Raw genomic sequence first — 20,873 nt, 5'->3', positions numbered from 1 at the left:
GCTGTGTAACTGCTGGCAACTTCTCAGAGGGGAACCAGAGCTGCAGGACCACTAGCAGCCTCCCAGAGAAGGGCTTCCGGAAAGTAGACCACTCACAGCTTCTAAGAGACACCCCCAGTGTGGGACATTGAACAGCCTCTCAGTGGAGGCCTCCAGGATCAGGACCATAGTCGCTTCCCAGAGGAGGAAGGAGAGTGTGCACTGCCAAAAGCTTTTCTGAACAGTACCTTGTCTGAGAGACTGCGAGCAGCTCTGCAGAGGTGGGCTTCAGGGCTGCAAGACACCTCTCAATGGACGCCAGAGTGTGCAACAGGTGGAAGCTTCTAGAGAAGTGGGTTAGAGTTCACCAACTCTAGAAACTGCTCAGAGGAAGACAATGGGGCTACTAGAAAATACTCAAGAGGAAGAACTCAAAGTGTGGAATCACTAGGGTACTGTTAATGAATGATCTACAAGTGTGGGGAAAGCTAGTAGCATCTTGCAGGACACCAGAGTGTGTATGCATGAGGCATAAGAGTGACTGACAGAATTATTGACCTGGAAATGCTGGTGCCCTATGCAGTATGGCAAGACATGGACTTAATTGTTGATTGGGCGTTGATGAAGAGCCATCATCAACAGGAGTGTTCATGTATTCCTGTAGGTGGATGGCAGGCATAGCAGACTGACAAATACTGCAAATGTTGCAGCAGGCACATCAGAGATATTGGACCTTGCCAAATAAATGCTATTTAGGGGTGCCATTGGAGCATCAGCATCGCTATTTGGTGGAGTCTTTAGAGCTATGTTATACTCAGGGAGTTACGGAGATGGAGGAAGGGGTTCTGCAGTTGGGTCGGGGGGGGAAGCTGTTCATTTCTTACCCACATTAATAAAGGAAGCAGGAAGTCAAGTCATTAACAAGTTGTTTTAAATGTGTGCATATTTAAACTCACTATACAATACAAAAAAGTGATTAAATGTGAAAACTATGTAAATGTGTAGGAGTTATACAGGCTAGTTTGCAGTTATTGGAACCTCATTACACCATAACACAAATGTTCACAGTGCAACATGGTATATATAAGGAATGTGTTGTTTGACTGCTCACCACGAGTAATCATGCACACCCTTGACTTATACCAGGCCCTATAGAATCACCCTGCTGCATAGCAGACTAACATAACTGTGCGTACTAATCATGATCCTAAGAAAGAACACACACAGAACACAGTGAGGGCAGTAGACAAAATTGAGAACTCCATGTCTTTCTGGGCCAGACTGCCGCTGTCCATGATGGGGCGAGCAGCATTGCTGAAGATGGTGGTGTTACCGAAACTCCTTCATTATTTTGCAAATGTCCCGTTTGCAATACCGAAAGCACTTTTACAGAGGCTGAACGGTATATGTAGGAGCTTCCTTTGGCGCCATTCGAGGTGCATGGTGGCACTATGGAAGCTTCAGAACTTGTATGAACACGGGGGAATAAGGGTGCCCAATTTTGAAGTATATTTTGTTGCTAATCAGTTACAATTTGTGGCCGAATGGCTGTCTGATGAGCAAACACCGGAATTACAGTTACTGCAGGCAGTGAGAGCTCTGTTCTTTCTGAAAGAAGTGATATGGATAACCAACCCTCGCGCAACACGCCCGCCCTGGCTGTTGAAGCTGGGGTGCGTAATGTGGCGTGGAGCCTGCCAGTTGCTAGGGAACACTGACCTAGTCATGACTTGATGTGTAATATGATGTACATGATTATGCAAGTCTGTAAATTACCATGTTTATATAAAATAATAAAAACTGTTTAAAAAAAACAGTACATACTAATTTAAAGGGCAACTGTTTTTACAGTCCTACTTCATCCTGAGCTTTTTCTTGGAATCAATAAAGAAAAAAAAAGTGGGTGCTTGGGAGGCAAAATGTGCATAGCTACTATTTGTGGTGTGATTTATGGGGGAAATCTCTTGATAAAGGGAATGAAGAGGCTGGGCACTGTGTAAACCACCACCATTGGTATTGCATTACTGCATACTTCCTTTAATACTTTTCACTTTCTCCTGCCAACATATCCTTACGATTGTTCGATTTTAACATTAAATAGAAATAGGAGGCATGCGCAGTGCACCCAGATCTTTGGGCTACATCGTGCACCCACTTAATCACATTGATCGATTGTGACAGTGAGCATGCTTAGACTGGCTGCAGTAGGTTTGGCCACCCCGTCCTGATACTACAAGCAGCATTTCCTGTCTGCCAGCTATAACATAGCTCACTTGACAGGATTACCAAGCACCTTGAGGATAATGACCTCAGAGATCGACTTCAATCTGGTTTACATAGTAAACACTCCACTGAGACTAAACTGGTGCATTTCTCCAACTTTCTCACTTATGTTCACCACTACAAAATGTCTTCCGTTCTCATCTTGGACCTCTCTGCCACTTTCAACATGGTCCATCACTCCTCTCCACACTCTCCAGCTCGTTGGGTTTCGCAGATCTGCTCTAGCCTGGTGTGATGAATTGCAGGATTAAGTCACTTCTCCCTAGGAGGTAGTCTTTCCCTGTGACACCCTCCCTAGGGAGGCTACATGATACCCACCCTAGGGAGGCTAGGCGATACCCTCCCTGGGGAGGCTCCGCGATACCCTCCGTAGGAAGGCTATGCGATACCCTGCCTAGGGGTAGAGGCAAGCAGGACCTCACCGGGAGAGACTCCCCCTTGTGGACAAGGACTCCCGTTCCGTCCAGGAACTCGCTGAGTTACTCACTTGTGGGCCAACCATAACACCAAGGCTTCAGAAGGGCCTAGAAGATCAAACCACTGTTTGTTACTGTGACATAAGGCCCATGATTTAACCTGAAGAAATGTAGGATACCAATACTGTGAAGAAGAAGTATGAAGGAGTGATACAGATCACTCAATTGTCTGGAGTTTACAATACTGTGAAGGAGAGTGAAGGAGTGATACAGATCACTCAACTGTCGAAGGTTGACAATACTGTGAAGAAGAAGAAGAATGAACGAGTGATGGAGAGCACTCAACTGGAAGGGAAAGAGGACTATAATTGCTGGGGAGGGCCAAGCCAGGTGTCATAAAAAGAGCAGAAGGAAAACTGTCAGAAGGACGAGAAGCTTGTTAGTTTCAAACAAGCACTGTTGTGGAAGCTGATTGGAGAAACCAGGGGAAGAAAACCCCAAACAAGAGAAGCAGTCATGAGTGGTGACATGACCCAGGAGGGGTGGAGTGTGCAGTCTGATAACTGCCCCTACCATCTGCCGCCTGATATCCCAGTGTTAACAGGATATTACGAGCAGCAGAGACGGCGGTAAGTTCCGATTCCATTTAACTTGTTGAAGTAGTGACCAGGAACTACTTAAAGATTGACTATTAAAGTGACTTTTGCTGAGAAGTAGAGTACAGGAGAAGGGAGTCATTCTCCTGTACCTTTGTTCTTTTGAATAGTGGTAGGGGCAGAGCAGATCAGAGTTGGACAGAGGATAGTTATTATTTTGGAGACTCAATGCTGACTGACAAGCACCTGAGTTAGCTTTTGTTAGGTAGGGAAAACACCTAGATTGGGGATAGCAAGGAGTAACTTCATTTTCCCTTTTAAGTTAAATAAAGTCAGTAAAATGGTTGAATCTAGTCTCTGTCCTTCTTCTGACACGCCACACTCCTGCACGAATGGTCGCACCTTACAAATCTCCTGAAACTTTCACATTTCTGACCCCACCCCTGTCGGCATCCCCCAAGAATAAGTCCTTGGACCTCTGCACCTCACCCTCTATACCAGTACTTTAGGAAGAATTATCTTGCCCTTTGGCTTTCACCATCACCTTATTGCTGACAACAATGAAAACATGTTCCCTTTCCCTCCTTCACCCCAGCCATCTTGGAACCCGGCGAACTACTGTCTCACTGCAATCAGTTATTGGATGGCTCTCCAATGCCTCATGCTGAATTCTTCAAAAGTGGAAACCATTTTTCTCCCAGCTTCCAATGTCATCTGTCCCATCCCTAATCTCATTCCTGCCTGACCTTCTTGCTAGCCCGTCAAAGGCTTGCAAACTTTGGGTCCTCTTTGGTAGCGATCCCCGACTGAAACAATTCAACACTATCACAGCCTTTGCTGCTTGTAATAAACTTCTCAATATTCAGAAAATGCTTCAATTTCTTGCTCACCATTCTACAAAACCTAAAACTCTCGTCTCCACCCTGATGCTCATCAAACTAGACTACTGCTCCAGCCTACTCAAAGGCCCTCCTCTCCACTCCTCCTTCCTTCTAGAAAATGTTCTTAACTTCCCTACCCACACTCTCTACAACCTACCCAGATCCCCCCCCTCCTTCCATCTACCAACACTATGCTGGCTGGCTCGCTCTACATCAACAACTGCTCCCTTTTCACGTTCCTTCTCCAAGTCTACAAAGCTGCCAATCGTCTTGCACCTCAGTAACAGGCTGCTTGTATTTCTGTCTATTCACCATCTAGTTCCCTCTGTTAGGGAGAATTCTCTGTTTAGACTGAATTTCCTAACCTAGTGAGTCCCCCAGCAGCTTTGCTGGATTTTTGGGGTTTATTTTTTTCTCCTGCCAAGAGTGAGACTCTTTTACCCTCACTCTTGGGCATGATTTGAATGTGTTTCTTTGAATCTAGATGTGTTTAATGGGCTATGGGGTCTTTTACTCCATAGGGCTTCATGTGTTTTTGTGATGTGTGTTACACAGCACCCTCAGTGCAGTGACACAGGGGTGTCATAGTGACCCCCCAGTATAGACTCCATACCCTGGGACTGACTACTGTCTCCCAGGGCATGCAAAGTCACCATTGACTTTACTAGTCTTAAATTCTGAACAGAACCAGTACAAACCATCATATTGTGGACGTACTGGCTGGGGCAATTCAATTGCCCCGGGGTCTGTTAGTCGAGGGGGCACGTTTCCGTCCCCCCTGATCGAGGTTTGGCTGGTGGCAGTGGATACTACTTTTTATATTCAACCGCGAATATTTTCCTATGGGATTTCCCATTGTTTTAGGCTACTATCTTTTTTTAATTATTTACGGTAGCCTCGAACATACCGCCGGTTTATTTAATTAATATTAATTCTCCGGTTGGTATTTTTTGCCAAAACTTGATTCTAAAATGGCGTTTGTGTTCTCTTCTGTGACTCCCACCCAAGTCGAGCCCTTTGTTCCACTTTTTGGCGGGCTTCTCCACAGAAGCCCTCCAAAGTGGTGCCACTCTGTCTGGGGTACTTAGGAGGGGTGGAGGGGAACTTAGGCACCCTGGACTGAGTTGCCTAGGCAACTCAAGTCGCAGTCCATCCTGATTGGCCCAAGTGGTGAGCCGGCCGGCTCACCACTTAGCATGTTTGAGTGACAGCTAGGCTGAGTGAATGGGGGTTTGCTGCATAAAAGCAGGGCTTTGGGGACTGGAACTTCAGAAGTCGCCACAGGACCTAAGAATCCGACGAGGGAGAAGCTGAGCCGACCTGCCACGACACCACCACTGGTGTAGCCCTGCTGGACTGCCTCACCACTTTTCCCAACGACAGAGTAGATCTCCCGCCGGAGAGTCTTCTTCCTTTGACTGGTGGGGATAACCAGTTTCACCGTCTTTTCGCTTTCCCGATGTACCTCGTGGCCGCCTTGCCCGTGCCAAGCACCCCGGCAACCGGGATACCAAGTTTTACCACGACCGCGAAACAAAGGTACCACCTTTAACCGGAAAACTCTGCGGCTGGTTTCTTCCCTGGTAGTGCAACGACCTTCATCTTTCCTCCAAGTCGAGATCTTCTCTTCCCCTGGATGATGACACAACTTGCACCCACTACCAGGAACAACTGCCACCGGTGGAGGATCCTTCCCACTTAAGGTACCGTGTCCCTCCTGGCTTCCCTTGCTACCGACTGTACGGGGTAGATTTAACCCCTGGCTTTCGAACCTGGGTTAGTCTGGGACACCCTGGCAAAACTTTCCTAAAGCCTCTCTAAACTCTTTATGAACCCTCTGCAAGACTTTCTACGCCTAGTGTAACTGTGTGATCTTGGGCGCATTTGTGCTCTGCTCTCTCTAAGAGTGGGCCCAGCCTTTGGACTTTGGCTCCCCAGTGACTTTTGCTTTTCTGCCTTGCTAACAGTGCTCCTGAATCTTAGAGTGGTGTACCTTTCCATATTCTGTCTTTTTCCCTCCCTTTTTCACAAACTTATTAGAGTGCAATCTAGTTAAGCGCTCACCTCTGTATGAAAATAAGTGGTGTTTTACTGTGACTTATCAGATAAGGAAAAAGGGGTGTATATATTACAATAGTAACTGTGTTTAGAATATTTTACAATAAGAGTGCTGGAGTGTTTCAACTGTGTGTTTTTAAATAAATAATTATATACTTTGATACCAAAGCTCTGGTCAGTGTTTGCTTGTATTATTGTGTCGGAGTGCCTATTGTGTATACTTTGCATACTGCCTAACTCTTTTTGAGGGAAGTCTGACTGCTCAGCCACAGCTACCGGGTAAATCTGGGTGGTGCAGACTGCTACCAAGTGGGTTTACTGCCAACACCTGTAGTCTTAAATCTTTTGCAGTGGTCCCTAAGGGAACTGCACAGGTTTCTGCCTAACACTGGTGGCAGGGGTGGGATTTGTATTGAGTATACACTTTAGAGTGCTTTAGGATACCTTAGTACAACTAACCACAAAGCTTAGCACTGATAAAGTAATCTTTCTAACATGTCAAATATGGAAACTTATAGTCAAGAGTCCCTTGCTACAAAAACTGCTGATTGTTTAAGAGTATTATGTAAGCATAAGAACCTCCTGACTAAAGGCAAGAAAATGGAATTAATAGAAAGGTTATTAGCTAACCAAAGTCTGGATGATGGGTCTGAGGAACCTACCATGCCAGAAAATGTAGATAACAGTATAGAAATTGATATTGATCAAAATGTTGATAATCTTGAGGAAGAGTCAGAAGAGGAGGGTGAGGCTGCCGTGACTGTCTCCCCTAGGCCTCTGTCTGCTCTACCTGCTGTACCTACTGGGCCTTTGCCAAGTCCTACACTAAGTCCTTAATATCTCGAATTAGAGAAAATGAAACTTGAACTAGAGTTCAAGAGACTGAATACTCTGGCTGAACAGAGACATCAGGAAATGAATCAAGAACTAAGGCTAAGGGAAATGGAGCTCAAGCATGAGCTAGAAATGAAGAAATTATCTGTCGAAAATGCTTCTCTCTCTGGCTCCTCTAGAAGGTCCAGTCCTAAAAGACCCCGGATGCCTAAATAATTGGTTGGTATGTATGAGCCTAAGTTGGATGTGTTGGATTGGTTGTCTCTGTTTGAATATAATCATGAGCTCCAGAACATCACAGGAAATGACTTACTCACCTGGTTGTTCTCTAGGCTTCCCCCTGTTGCAACTGATGTGATAATGGAGTTGGGGGAGGAGGATAGGAAAGAGTATGAATGTGTGAAACTAGCTCTGATAGCTAGGTTTGGGAAGACCCCTTCCCAGTATCTTAAGAGGTTTAGAACCCTCAAAAAGCATGATGGTACCCCTTGGGCTACCTGGGTGAGTGAAGGGTTGAAATACTTAGAGGGATGGATTAAGGGTTAAAAAGTGAACACTTATGAAGGTATGAAGAATCTTTTTATGTTAGAGTCAATTTATGATGCCTGCTCTCCCGAGCTCAGACAGCACTTGGCTGATTCAAAGGAATTAGATTCCCGAAAGCTAGCTAAGGCGGCTGACTTGTAGGTTGCCAACAGGGCCACTCACAAGGATTCTGGGGTAACTCAGAAAAAAGGATGAGGGGAAACAGCCTAAAAAGGACTCCAAAGAGAATTCTAATACTGCAAATTCCAAAGAGGGCCCCAAACAAAACCAGAAGGGTAAGCCACCAGGGACACCACAGCAGAATAGTGTCTCCTCTGGTGCCAAACCAGAGGGAGGTCAGAACAAGCCTCCATTCCAGAAGGCATTTGGTAAATGCTTTGTTTGTGGCTCTACTGACCATGTGAAAGGAGATCCCAGATGCAAGGGTAAACCTTCAGGGATCCAACTTGCCTCCTTAGCCTTCGCTCCAGAAGAGGAAGTCCCCATGGCAAGTGGAAACTTTCTACTGCTGGCTGATGAACCCATTGGAGTCTCAGCCAGTGTTTCTTTAGTCTCTCTGGGGTTGTGGGAACAACAGAATTTAGATGTGTATAATTCTATCCCAGATAATACTAAAGAGTATTATAAAGACAGTGTCCAGGTAAATGGTCAGGAGACTCCTGCCATTAGAGACACTGGGGCCAGCATAACTGTGGTGGATGAATCATTTTTCAAGGCAGAGGATGTTGCTAAGGCACCCAAATGCCTCACCAAGTTAGCTGGAGGGCCTGTGCAGATGTGTCCCCAGTTACCAGTTCTCATCCAGTGTAATGACATGGCTGTAAAAATACCTGTCGGTGTACAATGTGAAGTGCCAGGTAGGGTTCTGTTGGGTAACGACCTAAAAGCTCTTGGAGTTGTGTCACATACCCCCAGACCACCTAGTAAAAGGTTACAGGAGCTCACAAAACCTGCAAGAGAGAAAACCCTGCGAGGGTTATCTCAGGAGATGACAGAGATCACTCCTTTACCACTGGAGCAAATCACTGCAGTAACTACCAGATCAGGAGCAAAGGGGCAACCCAAGACTCCTAGGAAAAAGTCAGCAGCAAGCACTCCAATGCTTCCAACAGTTACACCTGTAACTCCACCTCCAGCTGAGGCTGAGAGGGAGGTACAACCCTGTATGGTTGAACTAGACTCTGAAGAAGAGCTAGTGGGAGGCCAAGAACTTATTGGAGATCTAGACCCTGAGGACCATCCTGGGCTGCAGTCTTTACTGGCAGAAGGTGGACCCAGCAGGGCAGCTTTCCGTAAGGGACAAAGAGAATGTCCAACTCTGGAGGGTCTCCGCCAACAGGCAGCTGCTCAGGCTGATGGGCAAGAGCCTCGGAAGTATAGGTTGCACTGGGAAGATGGCCTCTTCTACAGTGAACCAACCGAGTCTGAACCTGGAGACTACAAATGCCTTGTAGTGCCTCAAGAAAACAGACAACAGTTCTTGCACTTAGCCCACGAGATTCCTTTAGCTGGTCACTTGAGCTTCAAGAAGACCAAGGAAAGGCTCTCCCTCTACTTCTATTGGCCAAAAATGGGGGCAGAAGTAGGTAAGTTTTGCAAGAGCTGCCATACCTGCCAAACTTCTGGTAAGGTTGGCGCCAAGAATGTGGCACCCTTAGTGCCTCTCCCAGTTGTGGGAGTCCCATTTGAGAGGGTAGGGATTGACATTGTTGGTCCCCTTGATCCCCCTACCTCCTCAGGCAACAGGTTTATCCCTGTTGTAGTAGACCATGCTACTAGATACCCTGAGGCAATTCCTATGAGAACTGTTACAGCTCCGGCTGTGGCTAAGGCCCTCCTTGGTATTTTTACCAGGGTTGGGTTTCCTAAGGAAGTAATATCCGACAGGGGGTCAAACTTTATGTCCCACTACATGAAAGCCATGTGGAAAACCTGTGGAGTTACTTACAAGTTCTCAACCGCCTACCACCCCCAAACCAATGGGCTGGTAGAAAGATTTAACAGAACCATGAAGAGCATGATAGGTGCTTTAGAGGAACCTCTGAAAAGAAAGTGGGACCTTCTACTGCCATGCCTTCTCTTTGCTTATAGAGAAGTCCCTCAAGAGGGAGTAGGTTATTCTCCCTTTGAACTTCTCTATGGCCATCCGGTCAGAGGTCCATTGGCCCTGATTAAGGAGGGGTTGGAAGGCGCTCCTCCCCTCAAGCCAGTCAGAGTGACGATAGGTCTCCGAAGGAGAATGTCACACATGATGGCAGAAGCTAGTGATAACCTGAAAGCTGGACAAGCTTTGGTCAAGCATTGGCATGATCAAAAGGCTAACATGGTTGAGTTCACTCAAGACCAGCTAGTTCTCGTTATGCTCCCAACAAGGCAGAGGGCCTTGCAAGACAAATGGATGGGACCCTTCAAAGTTGTGGGAAAACTTGGAGAGGTCAACTATCTGGTGGATCTGGGCAGACCCAGGGAAGCTCCTAGAGTCTTCCACACCAACCGACTGAAAGCGTACATCTCCAGACCTGAAGTAGGAGCCTTGCTTCTAGCTTCAGCAGCAGAGGAAGAAGAGAGTGAGTCTCTCCCTGATCTCCTCAGAGGTGTACCTTTAGATGAAAAAATTGAAGGAGTCAATCTCTCTTCAGATCTGACACCTGATCAACAATAGGAGTACAACTTTATGTTAAATCAGTTTGCCTCCCTGTTCTCACTCTCACCAGGCTTGACCCCTTGGGGACAGCACGAGATACTCACTGGTGACTGTCTGCCCTTCAAAAGCAGAGGATACCGAATGTCAGAAAATGTGAGAACCCATATCAAGGGGGAGGTCAAGAAGATGCTTGATCTCGGGGTAATAGAACCCTCTACTAGTCCATGGTCTAGCCCAGTTGTGTTAGTACCAAAGGCAGGGTCCAAAGACTTGAGATTCTGTGTGGACTATAGAGCTCTTAATGCAGTCACCAAGACTGATGCCCACCCTTTACCAAGGACAGATGAGTTGGTGGATAAACTTGGTGCAGCCAAGTACCTCAGCACATTCAACCTTACGTCAGGCTATTGGCAAATAGCCTTGACAGACCATGCCAAGGAGAAAACTGAATTTTCCACCCCAATTGGCTTGTACCAGTTTAAGGTCATGCCTTTTGGATTAAAAAATGCACCTGCTACATTCCAAAGGATGGTGAACCAAGTTCTAGCTGGGATGGAGGACTTCTGCATGGCATACTTGGATGACATTGCATTCTTCAGCCACTCCTGGGAGGATCATGTGAACCACCTAGGACATGTTTTGCAGGCTCTTGGACAGTCCAATTTGGCTATCAAGGCAAGTAAATGCCAGATAGGTCAAAGTAAGGTGGTCTACCTTGGGCATGAGGTAGGAGGTGGAGAAATAAGGCCTTTGCTCAGCAAGATTGAAGCTGTGCAAAATTGGACAACACCTACTACTCAAACCCAAGTGAGAGCCTTCCTAGGCCTCACTGGGTACTACAGGAATTTCATTGAGAACTATGGGACCATAGCTTCTCCACTGAATGTAATCTCCTCTCCAAAATTCCCTAAAAAGGTCAAATGGAATGAGGAGTGCAATCAGGCCTTTGAAAAACTGAAGAAAGCTCTTTGCCAAGCTCCAGTATTGAGAGCTCCTGACTACCACCAAACTTTCATTGTACAAACTGATGCTTCCAATGTAGGTATAGGTGCAGTTCTAAGCCAACTGGATGAGAAGGGTAGGGAGCACCCCATTTGCTTCATCAGCCGTAAGCTGAAGGATCCTGAGACAAGGTGGGCAACAATAGAAAGAGAATGCTTTGCTATTGTGTGGGCACTGAAGAAGTTTAGGCCATACTTGTATGGTTTTACTTTTGTCATTCAGACTGACCACCAACCCTTGAGATGGTTAATGCAAACCAAGGGGGAAAATCCAAAACTATTGAGATGGTCGATCTGCCTGCAAGGGTTTGATTTCACCATTGAGCACAGGTCAGGGTGTCACCATCAAAATGCTGATGGACTCTCTAGGATTATGTCATCGACTAGAGGTATGAGGTTCATCCAGGAGTGGATTAAATCCTCCTGTCCCTTAGTCTGGGGGGGGGGGGCGAGTGTTAGGGAGAATTCTCTGTTTAGGCTGAATTTCCTAACCTAGTGAGTCCCCCAGCAGCTTTGCTGGATTTTTGGGGTTTATTTTTTTCTCCTGCCAACAGTGAGACTCTTTTACCCTCACTCTTGGGCATGATTTGAGTGTGTTTATTTGAATCTAGATGTGTTTAATGGGCTATGGGGTCTTTTACTCCATAGGGCTTCATGTGTTTTTGTGATGTGTGTTACACAGCACCCTCAGTGCAGTGCAACAGGGGTGTCATAGGGACCCCCCAGTATAGACTCCATACCCTGGGACTGACTACTGTCTCCCAGGGCATGTAAAGTAACCATTGACTTTACTAGTCTTAAATTCTGAACAGAACCAGTACAAACCATCATATTGTGGATGTACTGGCTGGGGCAATTCAATTGCCCCGGGGTCTGTTAGTCGAGGGGGCACGTCTCCGTCCCCCCTGATTGAGTTTTGGATGGTGGCAGTGGATACTACTTTTTATATTCAACCGCGAATATTTTCCTATGGGATTTCCCATTGTTTTAGGCTACTATCTTTATTTAATTATTTACGGTAGCCTCGAACATACCGCCTGTTTATTTAATTAATATTAATTCTCCGGTTGGTATTTTTTGCCAAAACTTGATTCTAAAATGGTGTTTGTGTTCTCTTCTGTGACTCCAACCCAAGTCGAGCCCTTTGTTCCACTTTTTGGTGGGCTTCTCCACAGAAGCCCTCCAAAGTGGTGCCACTCTGTCTGGGGTACTTAGGAGGGGTGGAGGGGAATTTAGGCACCCTGGACTGAGTTGCCTAGACAACTCAAGTCGCACTCCATCCTGATTGGCCCAAGTGGTGAGCCGGCCGGCTCACCACTTAGCATGTTTGAGTGACAGCTAGGCTGAGTGAATGGGGGTTTGCTGCATAAAAGCAGGGCTTTGGGGACTGGAACTTCAGAAGTCGCCACAGGACCTAAGAATCCGACGAGGGAGAAGCTGAGCCGACCTGCCACGACACCACCACCGGTGGAGCCCTGCTGGACTGCCTCACCACTTTTCCCAACGACAGAGGAGCTCTCCCGCCGGAGAGTCTTCTTCCTTTGACTGGTGGGGATAACCAGTTTCACCGTCTTTTCGCTTTCCCGACGTACCTCGTGGCCGCCTTGCCTGGGCCAAGCACCCCGGCAACCGGGATACCACGTTTTACCACGACCGCGAAACAAAGGTACCACCTTTAACCGGAAAACTCTGCGGCTGGTTTCTTCCCTGGTAGTGCAACGACCTTCATCTTTCCTCCAAGTCGAGATCTTCTCTTCCCCTGGACGACGACGCAACTTGCACCCACTACCAGGAACAACTGCCACCGCTGGAGGATCCTTCCCACTTAAGGTACCGTGTCCCGCCTGGCTTCCCTTGCTACCAACTGTACGGGGTAGATTTAGCCCCTGGCTTTCGAACCTGGGTTAGTCTGGGACACCCTGGCTAAACTTTCCTAAAGTCTCTCTAAACTCTTTTTGAACCCTCTGCAAGACTTTCTACGCCTAGTGTAACTGTGTGATCTTGGGCGCATTTGTGCTCTGCTCTCTCTAAGAGTGGGTCCAACCTTTGGACTTTGGCTCACCAGTGACTTTTGCTTTTCTGCCTTGCTAACAGTGTTCCTGAATCTTAGAGTGGTGTACCTTTCCATATTCTGTCTTTTTCCCTCCCTTTTTCACAAACTTCTTAGAGTGCAATCTAGTTAAGCGCTCACCTCTGTATGAAAATAAGTGGTGTTTTACTGTGACTTATCTGATAAGGAAAAAGGGGTGTATATATTACAATAGTAACTGTGTTTAGAATATTTTACAATAAGAGTGCTGGAGTGTTTCAACTGTGTGTTTTTAAATAAATAATTATATACTTTGATACCAAAGCTCTGGTCAGTGTTTGCTTGTATTATTGTGTCGGAGTGCCTATTGTGTATACTTTGCATACTGCCTAACTCTTCTTGAGGGAAGTCTGACTGCTCAGCCACAGCTACCAGGTAAATCTGGGTGGTGCAGACTGCTACCAAGTGGGTTTACTGCCAACACCTGTAGTCTTAAATCTTTTGCAGTGGTCCCTAAGGGAACTGCACAGTTTTCTGCCTAACACCCTCCAATCCTCCTCTGCGTTCAACCTCACTGTCCCATGCCCCCATTTCTTCTCTTGCTTCTGCTTTTTCTGACTGTTCGCCTCACTCCAGCCCAACTGGATATGTTCAACAATCGGCTTAAAGTTCACTTACTGGCCAAAAAAGACACCCTCTTCCCCTCTCCCCCTTTCCGCCTTACCTGACCCCACCACTGCCTCCAGTGCCGAGTAATAAAGTCATTTTGTATATTTGTACAGCACTCATCTTTAGTTGAAGGCACTTGGCCCCCTGGGTGAGTGATACCTTTGTAAGACACCTGTTTCTTATAATGTCTTTGTTTATTTTGTCCCTGGGCTATGTCCAGTTGTTCACACACTCCTCTAAAAAGATTAAACATTAAACATAAAAGTGTGCGGGTCCACAGAGGAAAAAACTCAGCTGGCACCCATTGCACCGGCAGAACTCAGTATGTGCCATGCTCCAGGTACTGTAGTTTTATGTGCAACAAGGCGCAGCTGCTGGCGTGATGCTCCACCCCGTCTGACGTGGAGAACGGGACTGGCGGTTGGGCGGGCTGGGCTGGGCTGGGGTGGGGTGTGTGGAGAAGGAACCATGCAAGGCGTGGCAAAGCACATCCGTGCTCAAGATTCAATAAGGCTGCTTTGCAAGACTCTCCAGTCCCTTCCCCAGTCCCGAGAGAAGTCCCATGAGTATGCATGAAAGGGCAGGGACATAAGAGTATTATTGTTCTGCTGTTCTACAGGTACCTTTCTGGGGAATGTTTCCGGCACCTGCAAATGTTTTATTGTAATCATTTCTGAACAAAATTGACGTTCCTGAATTTCAAATAAATACAAATCCAAACCTATACATACAAATTCAAGCGCCCAATAGCCGACATACCCAAGGTTCTTTCAATTCCTCCTTCTTCAAGCTCTGCTTTTGTTTCGGGAGGCATCTCTTTCCTCAGCCCGCACAAAGACGAACCACACAGGGCCAGACACTCCTTAACATACGGTAGATCAGCAAGCTTCCTGTACACGGAAGGGGGCATGAAAAGGGATGCAAAGTGAGTGATGTTGGAGCGAACATAAGAGGAATAACAGGTAAAGAAAATATGGAGAGAATGAGAGGCATAAGGAAGGAATAAAAGAGGATGGGGTAGAAGATGACAGAACAAAGGGGTTCCATGTGTTTTTATGACAAATTTCGATGCTGTATTTTGTAAACATTTTTTCCAACTGATGTTTGCCACAAAATGCCGGAGGAACCCCACAGACCCCTCTCCCACACGTCCCTGTCCCATATTGTGCTACCCAGACCTCATCCTGGCATTCTGTGGCAAATATTCAGCAGCAACAAATACAATCTGTCAAAAAAGCTGCTGTGGAATCTTGGCAGCAAAAAAGTCTGGATACCAAGAAAGGTAAGTATGCAGATATATGAAGAAAGGAAGATGGACAAAAGGAAGGGATAAAAGGATGAAAAGAGAAAGTGGGGGCTGAACAAAGGAGAAGATAGATTTAACATAAACGGAAGAAAGAAGAAAAACCGAGAAGAATCAAGTGTAATGGGCAAAAGGGGAGAAAGGACAGGGCGAGGGAGGGTGAAAACATGGAAGCAGAGAGAAGGGAAAGGAAAATGGAGGAAAGGAAATGACATGTAAGTAGAAAATGGAGAGAAAAAAGAAGAAGCAGGAAAGAAGGAACATAAGCATGTAGATAAACAAAAGATCAATGAAAGAAGAGAATGGAGGAACAGAGTAAGAATGAAGAGTAGATAAAAAGAAGCTGGAAGAAAGGAAATGAGAAGGTGGAGAAAAAAAGCAGGATAGGCAGCGAAGAATGAAATGAAGGCAGGAGCGATAGGGAGAAAATAGAAGGAAAAAAAAGAATGAGATAAGGACAGCAGAAAACGGCATGAGGAATGCAATGAGAAAGTGAGTGACCAGTGAGGTAACATAAGACAAAGGAGAAATGCATTAAATCATTCCTGTACTATAAAATGCAGTCGTAGCAATTGCAGTTTCAGCATGCTTTATGCAATTACGTTTGGTAATTTTTGCAAACAATGACAAGTAGTAGTGTACCCAAATTCGGCTTTGGGCGGGTATTTGTCCACATTCCGGGGGGAAATAAAATAGCTATTCATTTCTGGCCGAATACTTACTTGCTATTTGGGTCAAACTAAATACTTGTTCTCATTTAAAGCCAATGCAAGAACCCAGAAGAGGAGGCAAGAACAGAATGTAAATTGCAAAAGTGAAGTTAATTAAACATTGGCTGACAGCATGGTTGATTAAATATCAGACTAACCTACATGCGTTTGTGCATTTGAGTAGGAGTAGTGTAAGCAGGGTTTTTTCTGTATTGAAAGGCCTATGTAGAAACATGAAGAATTATCTGCAGGCAGTTGAGATCAGCAGGGCTAAGGTAGTCAATTATATATCAGGCAGAATGACATGCCCCTGCAAATTCACACTCTAGTTCCCATGGGGGTAGTCTGACTAAAGGGGAAAGACAGATGAGTGGGACATACAGTAGTCCACGAGTTACGGTCTATAAGTGAAATTGGTAGGGGCAGTGGTGAGAAGAGGTAGGTAGACTTGGGTGTTTGGAAATTGGAAAACTTCCCAAAAGCTAAGGTGCCTCTTCTGTAACTCGGGCTGGGGGAGAAAAGAGTGAAATATCAGACACTGCAATAGATGACCAACATTTCCCAACCCATATTGGCCTCTTGGGAGAACCTGATTACTGGGAAATGTCTTTATTATACCACAATCCAGTGGAACTCAACAGGAAAGGCACAGATACGGGGCCTTCTCCCAAAATCTCTTTCCAATAACAGTCTCTTACTTCAGAGGGTCTGTCGTAACAGTCTCAAAAATCCATCCCTAACTGGACTTTCACATGCACAAGTTCTTGCTTTCAATGTTCATCATGGGTCTCCCTCTTCAGGCTGAGACCATCTTTTTATCACAATATTCACACTTGGTCTCCCTCGTTCAGGCTCGGACCATGGATCTCACTTGTTCGGGCTCGGATCCTCTTGATATGGATCTCACTTGTTCGGGCTCACATCCTCATGATATGGATTTCCCTCGTTTGGGCTCGGATCCCCTTGATATCAAACTCGACGACTTTCGAATGTGCGATGGGTTTTGCTTAAGCCGTCGCAGGACCACTTCAATTAACTTCAGACAATTATTCTCATCAATCTTCTACTTTCCTTTCTCTTGGCGGGATACCTTACAGAGAATTTCAATTGAGCACATCCACAGTGCCAGAACACCCTGTTAACGGTATTGTTTCTTTCCTTCTCTAGTTCAAACATTCATCAGCAGTTTTGCTTTACTCATGTCTTTCATCACACGCGTTTAACAATGTTCGTTCCAGCGCTCGTTATACAATGCTGCCACTTGCAACCTTGAATTCAACGCATATCGGTCTTGCATTGGTCTCCCCAACTCACTGGTTGTGTTGCTTTTTCTGGCACTTCTTTGTTCTTGGAGCCAAAGAGTATACCAAAGCGGCTGGTGCTGCTCCTCCCCGCCTGGGTCAGAAACGTGGAAGGGCCTTCGGTACCTCTGACACAATGCAGGATTCTTTAGTTCGGTTTCCTGGCCCTAGGCTTTCTGCCTCAAAGGTTTTTTGAAAGTAACGGCATCTGGCCAAAAAGGTTAAGGGTAATTCTCTTCTTACGAACCCTTTTTGGTTTGCCGTCTTTCTCGCCTCGTTCAGCAACCGACTTGAAACTGCTGTACCTTCATGTGCTTTGCCTCGCTCAGAGTGTGCTTTTGTGCTCCGTCTTTTATCCGCGTGGGGAAGTCTAATGGAAGTCAGGTGTGAGTGATCGTCAGTAACTGCCTGACCTCGCCTGACCACAGTAGCGGGACATGTCAGATACACTGCTCAGAGTATGTTTTCTCCCAGAACAAATGTCTATGTGAAAGTGCTCGGATAGGGGGTGGGGGTTAAGGTTCCCATGTATCCTGGTAGGATGGGGTAAAGGTGCTGCAGGGGGAGGGAGACCACGTCTCGCCATCCGGTGTCCCACTCTCGCTCCCCGAAGACCCCTCACCCAGGTGATCCTCTCGCACCAGTCCACACCAAGGGTCTGAATCCAAAGGCGATGGCTGTGCCCCGGCATCTGAGAGAGAGATCTGTGGGGTCTAGCGGGTGAAACACCTTCTGGTTTCTCACAGGCCTCATCAGTGAGGTGAAGCTGTGCCTCTCTGAGCACAGTGAGCAAGCGGTCCCTGTCTGGATGACCCTAGGAAACTTAGGATCATCCAGACTACACCTAAGAAGGGAAATATCCATTTGTATATCAGTGAGGCACAGGTCAACCTCACTGATGAGACCCAACAAGACTGAAACACATGTCTGGGGTTGCTGTTGGTACTCTTGTTCAGAACAGAATTGCCCTATATTGGCATCAAAATCGACCAGTACATTTATTTAATCTACTTCAATTAGGGGGGGCGTGGCCTGGTGGCCATGTGAGCAGACGTGCTTGTGGTGAAGCTCCCGATGATCTAGCATTAATCCTGTAAAAAAAGTGCAGATGCACGAGCCCTTCAAAGACTACAAAAGCAGGCGCTGGTGTATGAAGACACTGGGCACTGAAGCCGACGGACTGGAGCCCTCGTACTGCGAGGAGTCGGCAGATATGAGGGAGCAAAGTTCATGAGAATGGAGACCCGCAAAGGCAAGATGGCGGAGGCCCCGGGCGGCTGCGAGACAAAAGAACCCACGTGTGGACCCGCAACTGTACCCATGGCATGAGCCATCGCGGAGCGGGCCGTATGTGGAGAAGCGGATCCTGCAGTGTGATACGGACGAGTGTATTGTGCCCCCAACAGCCGCTTCGCAGACGAAACAAACAGACGGATAGGCAGGCGGCACTAAGACCGCACACACCTCTTCAGCTGGGACGTGGCAGTGCCCGGCCATTTTAGGGCAGGAAAGATCATACCAACAGATACCAGCCCGACAGCGACTGGCCTGTGGAGCCGGCGACAGTGGTGCCAGACCGGCGGTTGCACAAGCAGCACCCGGGAGGCGACACGCATGTGTTCTCGGGCTCCGAGTCCGCACAGGAAAGTGGGCATAGACGGCAGACCCGCATGGCTTGCACATTGAGGCGGCCCAGGCATCCTGCATTTGTGGAAGACGATGCTGCGACCTGACCTACAGACGATCGCTGAGGGCTGCGGCGGCTGCAGTCAGTTGGGAGTGCCCAGCAGACAAAGCGAGATGCTGGCAGACTGGCCCACTGAGAGGCGAGCTAGAGGGGGCAGATCAGGCACCCAGAGGGCAGGGGGAGAATCCTGAGCTAGTCACATACCATTACGGCCCTCCCCGCCCGAGTCGAATTTTTGGACTGGATATTGGGACTCAAACACCCCCTTACCTGGCTGGGGACAAGGTGAGGACAATGGCCAGCTGAAAGACCCCAGGAGTGAGGCAAGCTTAGACCGGAGAAGGACACCTCAGTGAATATAGACACTGCCAGCACGGGGGAGACAAGTGAAAGGAAGCGCCCCCAATTTCAGCACGATCCTCCCCGCAATGAGAGACAATAAGGGACTCTCCCGTAGTGGGAATAAGACCAAGACAGAGTGCGGGTGAGCGTAAGTGGGAGTTTATCTAAAGAATAGGGCATGCAAAGAACTCTGCAACCTCCGAGAGCGCTCTGTCTGACAATAGCAAAGACAGGCGTATTTCTAATACAAAAAACGTCATCAGAACCTACACACTATAGGGGGCACAAGTTAAATGGGATTGGGTGGCGTCGACTAACTATAGGTGTTGCTGCAGCGTGGTTGGTCTTGGCGTGAGGACGTCACTGGTCAGCCTCGTGGGTTGGGTTGGGCCTGGCAGGCCAGCTTGAGGTCATCCGAGCGGTGTTGGTATGCTGGGGCAGCCTGTGACAAAGATGAATACCTTTCCTGACTCGTTTGCCCTAGGCCATGCACACTGCAGTTATTCAAGAAACTACATCTAAGTTCATCAATAAATCGCTCAGCAGTTTGTCTTATAAAATAAACGCAACACATGAGGAATGCACCTCGTGAGAGGTCCGGTGGTTGTCGGTTGGGGTGAGATTTACCTGTGTCCTATTGACCGGTATTTTAGGTCGAGGGGCTGGGCTCTGGGGCCTGAGCCGAATGATACATGTCTGTCTGCCGCGTTAGAAGTTATTATATAAATGGGTCTCTGTGTCTTGTCCCAGTGATGGGGGTCGTCTTTGCACGGGGTCATGATTCTTGGGGTGGTCTAGGGGGAGGGTTGTGGAATTTACGAGAGGGTGCTGGTAGATCAGTGGATTCAAACGTGGGGTTATTACCGTGCTGTAAATAACACAGGTGGCGGGCTGTGGCCTTGGGTGCGGTACCGGGGCCTCTGACTCTCTGAAGCGGCTCCAGCTTGGTTGGGGGAGGTGAGGGAGCGCGGCACAGGCCTTAGCTTCTTTATCTGGCAGGCTTGGTAGGGTGGGAGGGAGAATGGCCTTGCATATATTCACAAAGGTTTTTTCCTCGTGCGTTGCTAACTTTTGAATGCAGAACTTTTATAATGTTCCGCCTTATTTTGATGTTATTTAAACACACATATATATTTCAATTTCTTTACACATTTCTTTAATACAGTCAGTCCGAGTACCTTTTCGTTACCTAACATTATATTTACTACATGGTGTGATTATTTTATGTACATTAGACGTTACACGAGGTAGTTCTAGGTTATGGCCTACAGAAATTGATGCTCGCTGCTTTAGGTGATTAAGAAAACATATATGAGTTCAGGTTTCTACATAAAATTGTAAGAACACTTATACAGATAAAGGCTATACATTGGGTCGACATCTTTCTCTGTGGTTATAGCAGCACTAGTCCAGACCTGGGGTGGTATCATGTAACGTTACATCTTTATGGTTTATTCACAGTTTACAGGATCTGTTTAAACAGAGGTAGTTCGTTAATACCAATACTTGAATTATTTTCTACTTTCTTCAGATAGTGATGCTTCAGCTTTTTTTTTTCCGTCACCCCGGCCTCGCGGACCAGGTCATGCGGGGT

General features: G+C 46.9%; 1 protein-coding gene across 1 annotated transcript in view; it reads right to left on the bottom strand.

Moving 5' to 3' along the window:
• STKLD1 (serine/threonine kinase like domain containing 1) overlaps positions 1-20,873 on the bottom strand; it is a 595,840-nt gene that overhangs the window by 238,577 nt on the left and 336,390 nt on the right. The window contains exon 10 of the mRNA XM_069609351.1: positions 14,696-14,826. Within this exon, the coding sequence (XP_069465452.1) occupies positions 14,696-14,826 (131 nt within the window). The remainder of the gene's footprint in view (positions 1-14,695; positions 14,827-20,873) is intronic.

The sequence above is a fragment of the Ambystoma mexicanum genome, chromosome 8 (genome assembly GCF_040938575.1).
Source record: "Ambystoma mexicanum isolate Mex_15411 chromosome 8, UKY_AmexF1_1, whole genome shotgun sequence".
NCBI classification, from domain to species: domain Eukaryota; kingdom Metazoa; phylum Chordata; class Amphibia; order Caudata; family Ambystomatidae; genus Ambystoma; species Ambystoma mexicanum.
Note: the sequence above shows the minus strand (reverse complement) of the source record. Positions and strands in the feature narration are given on the sequence as shown.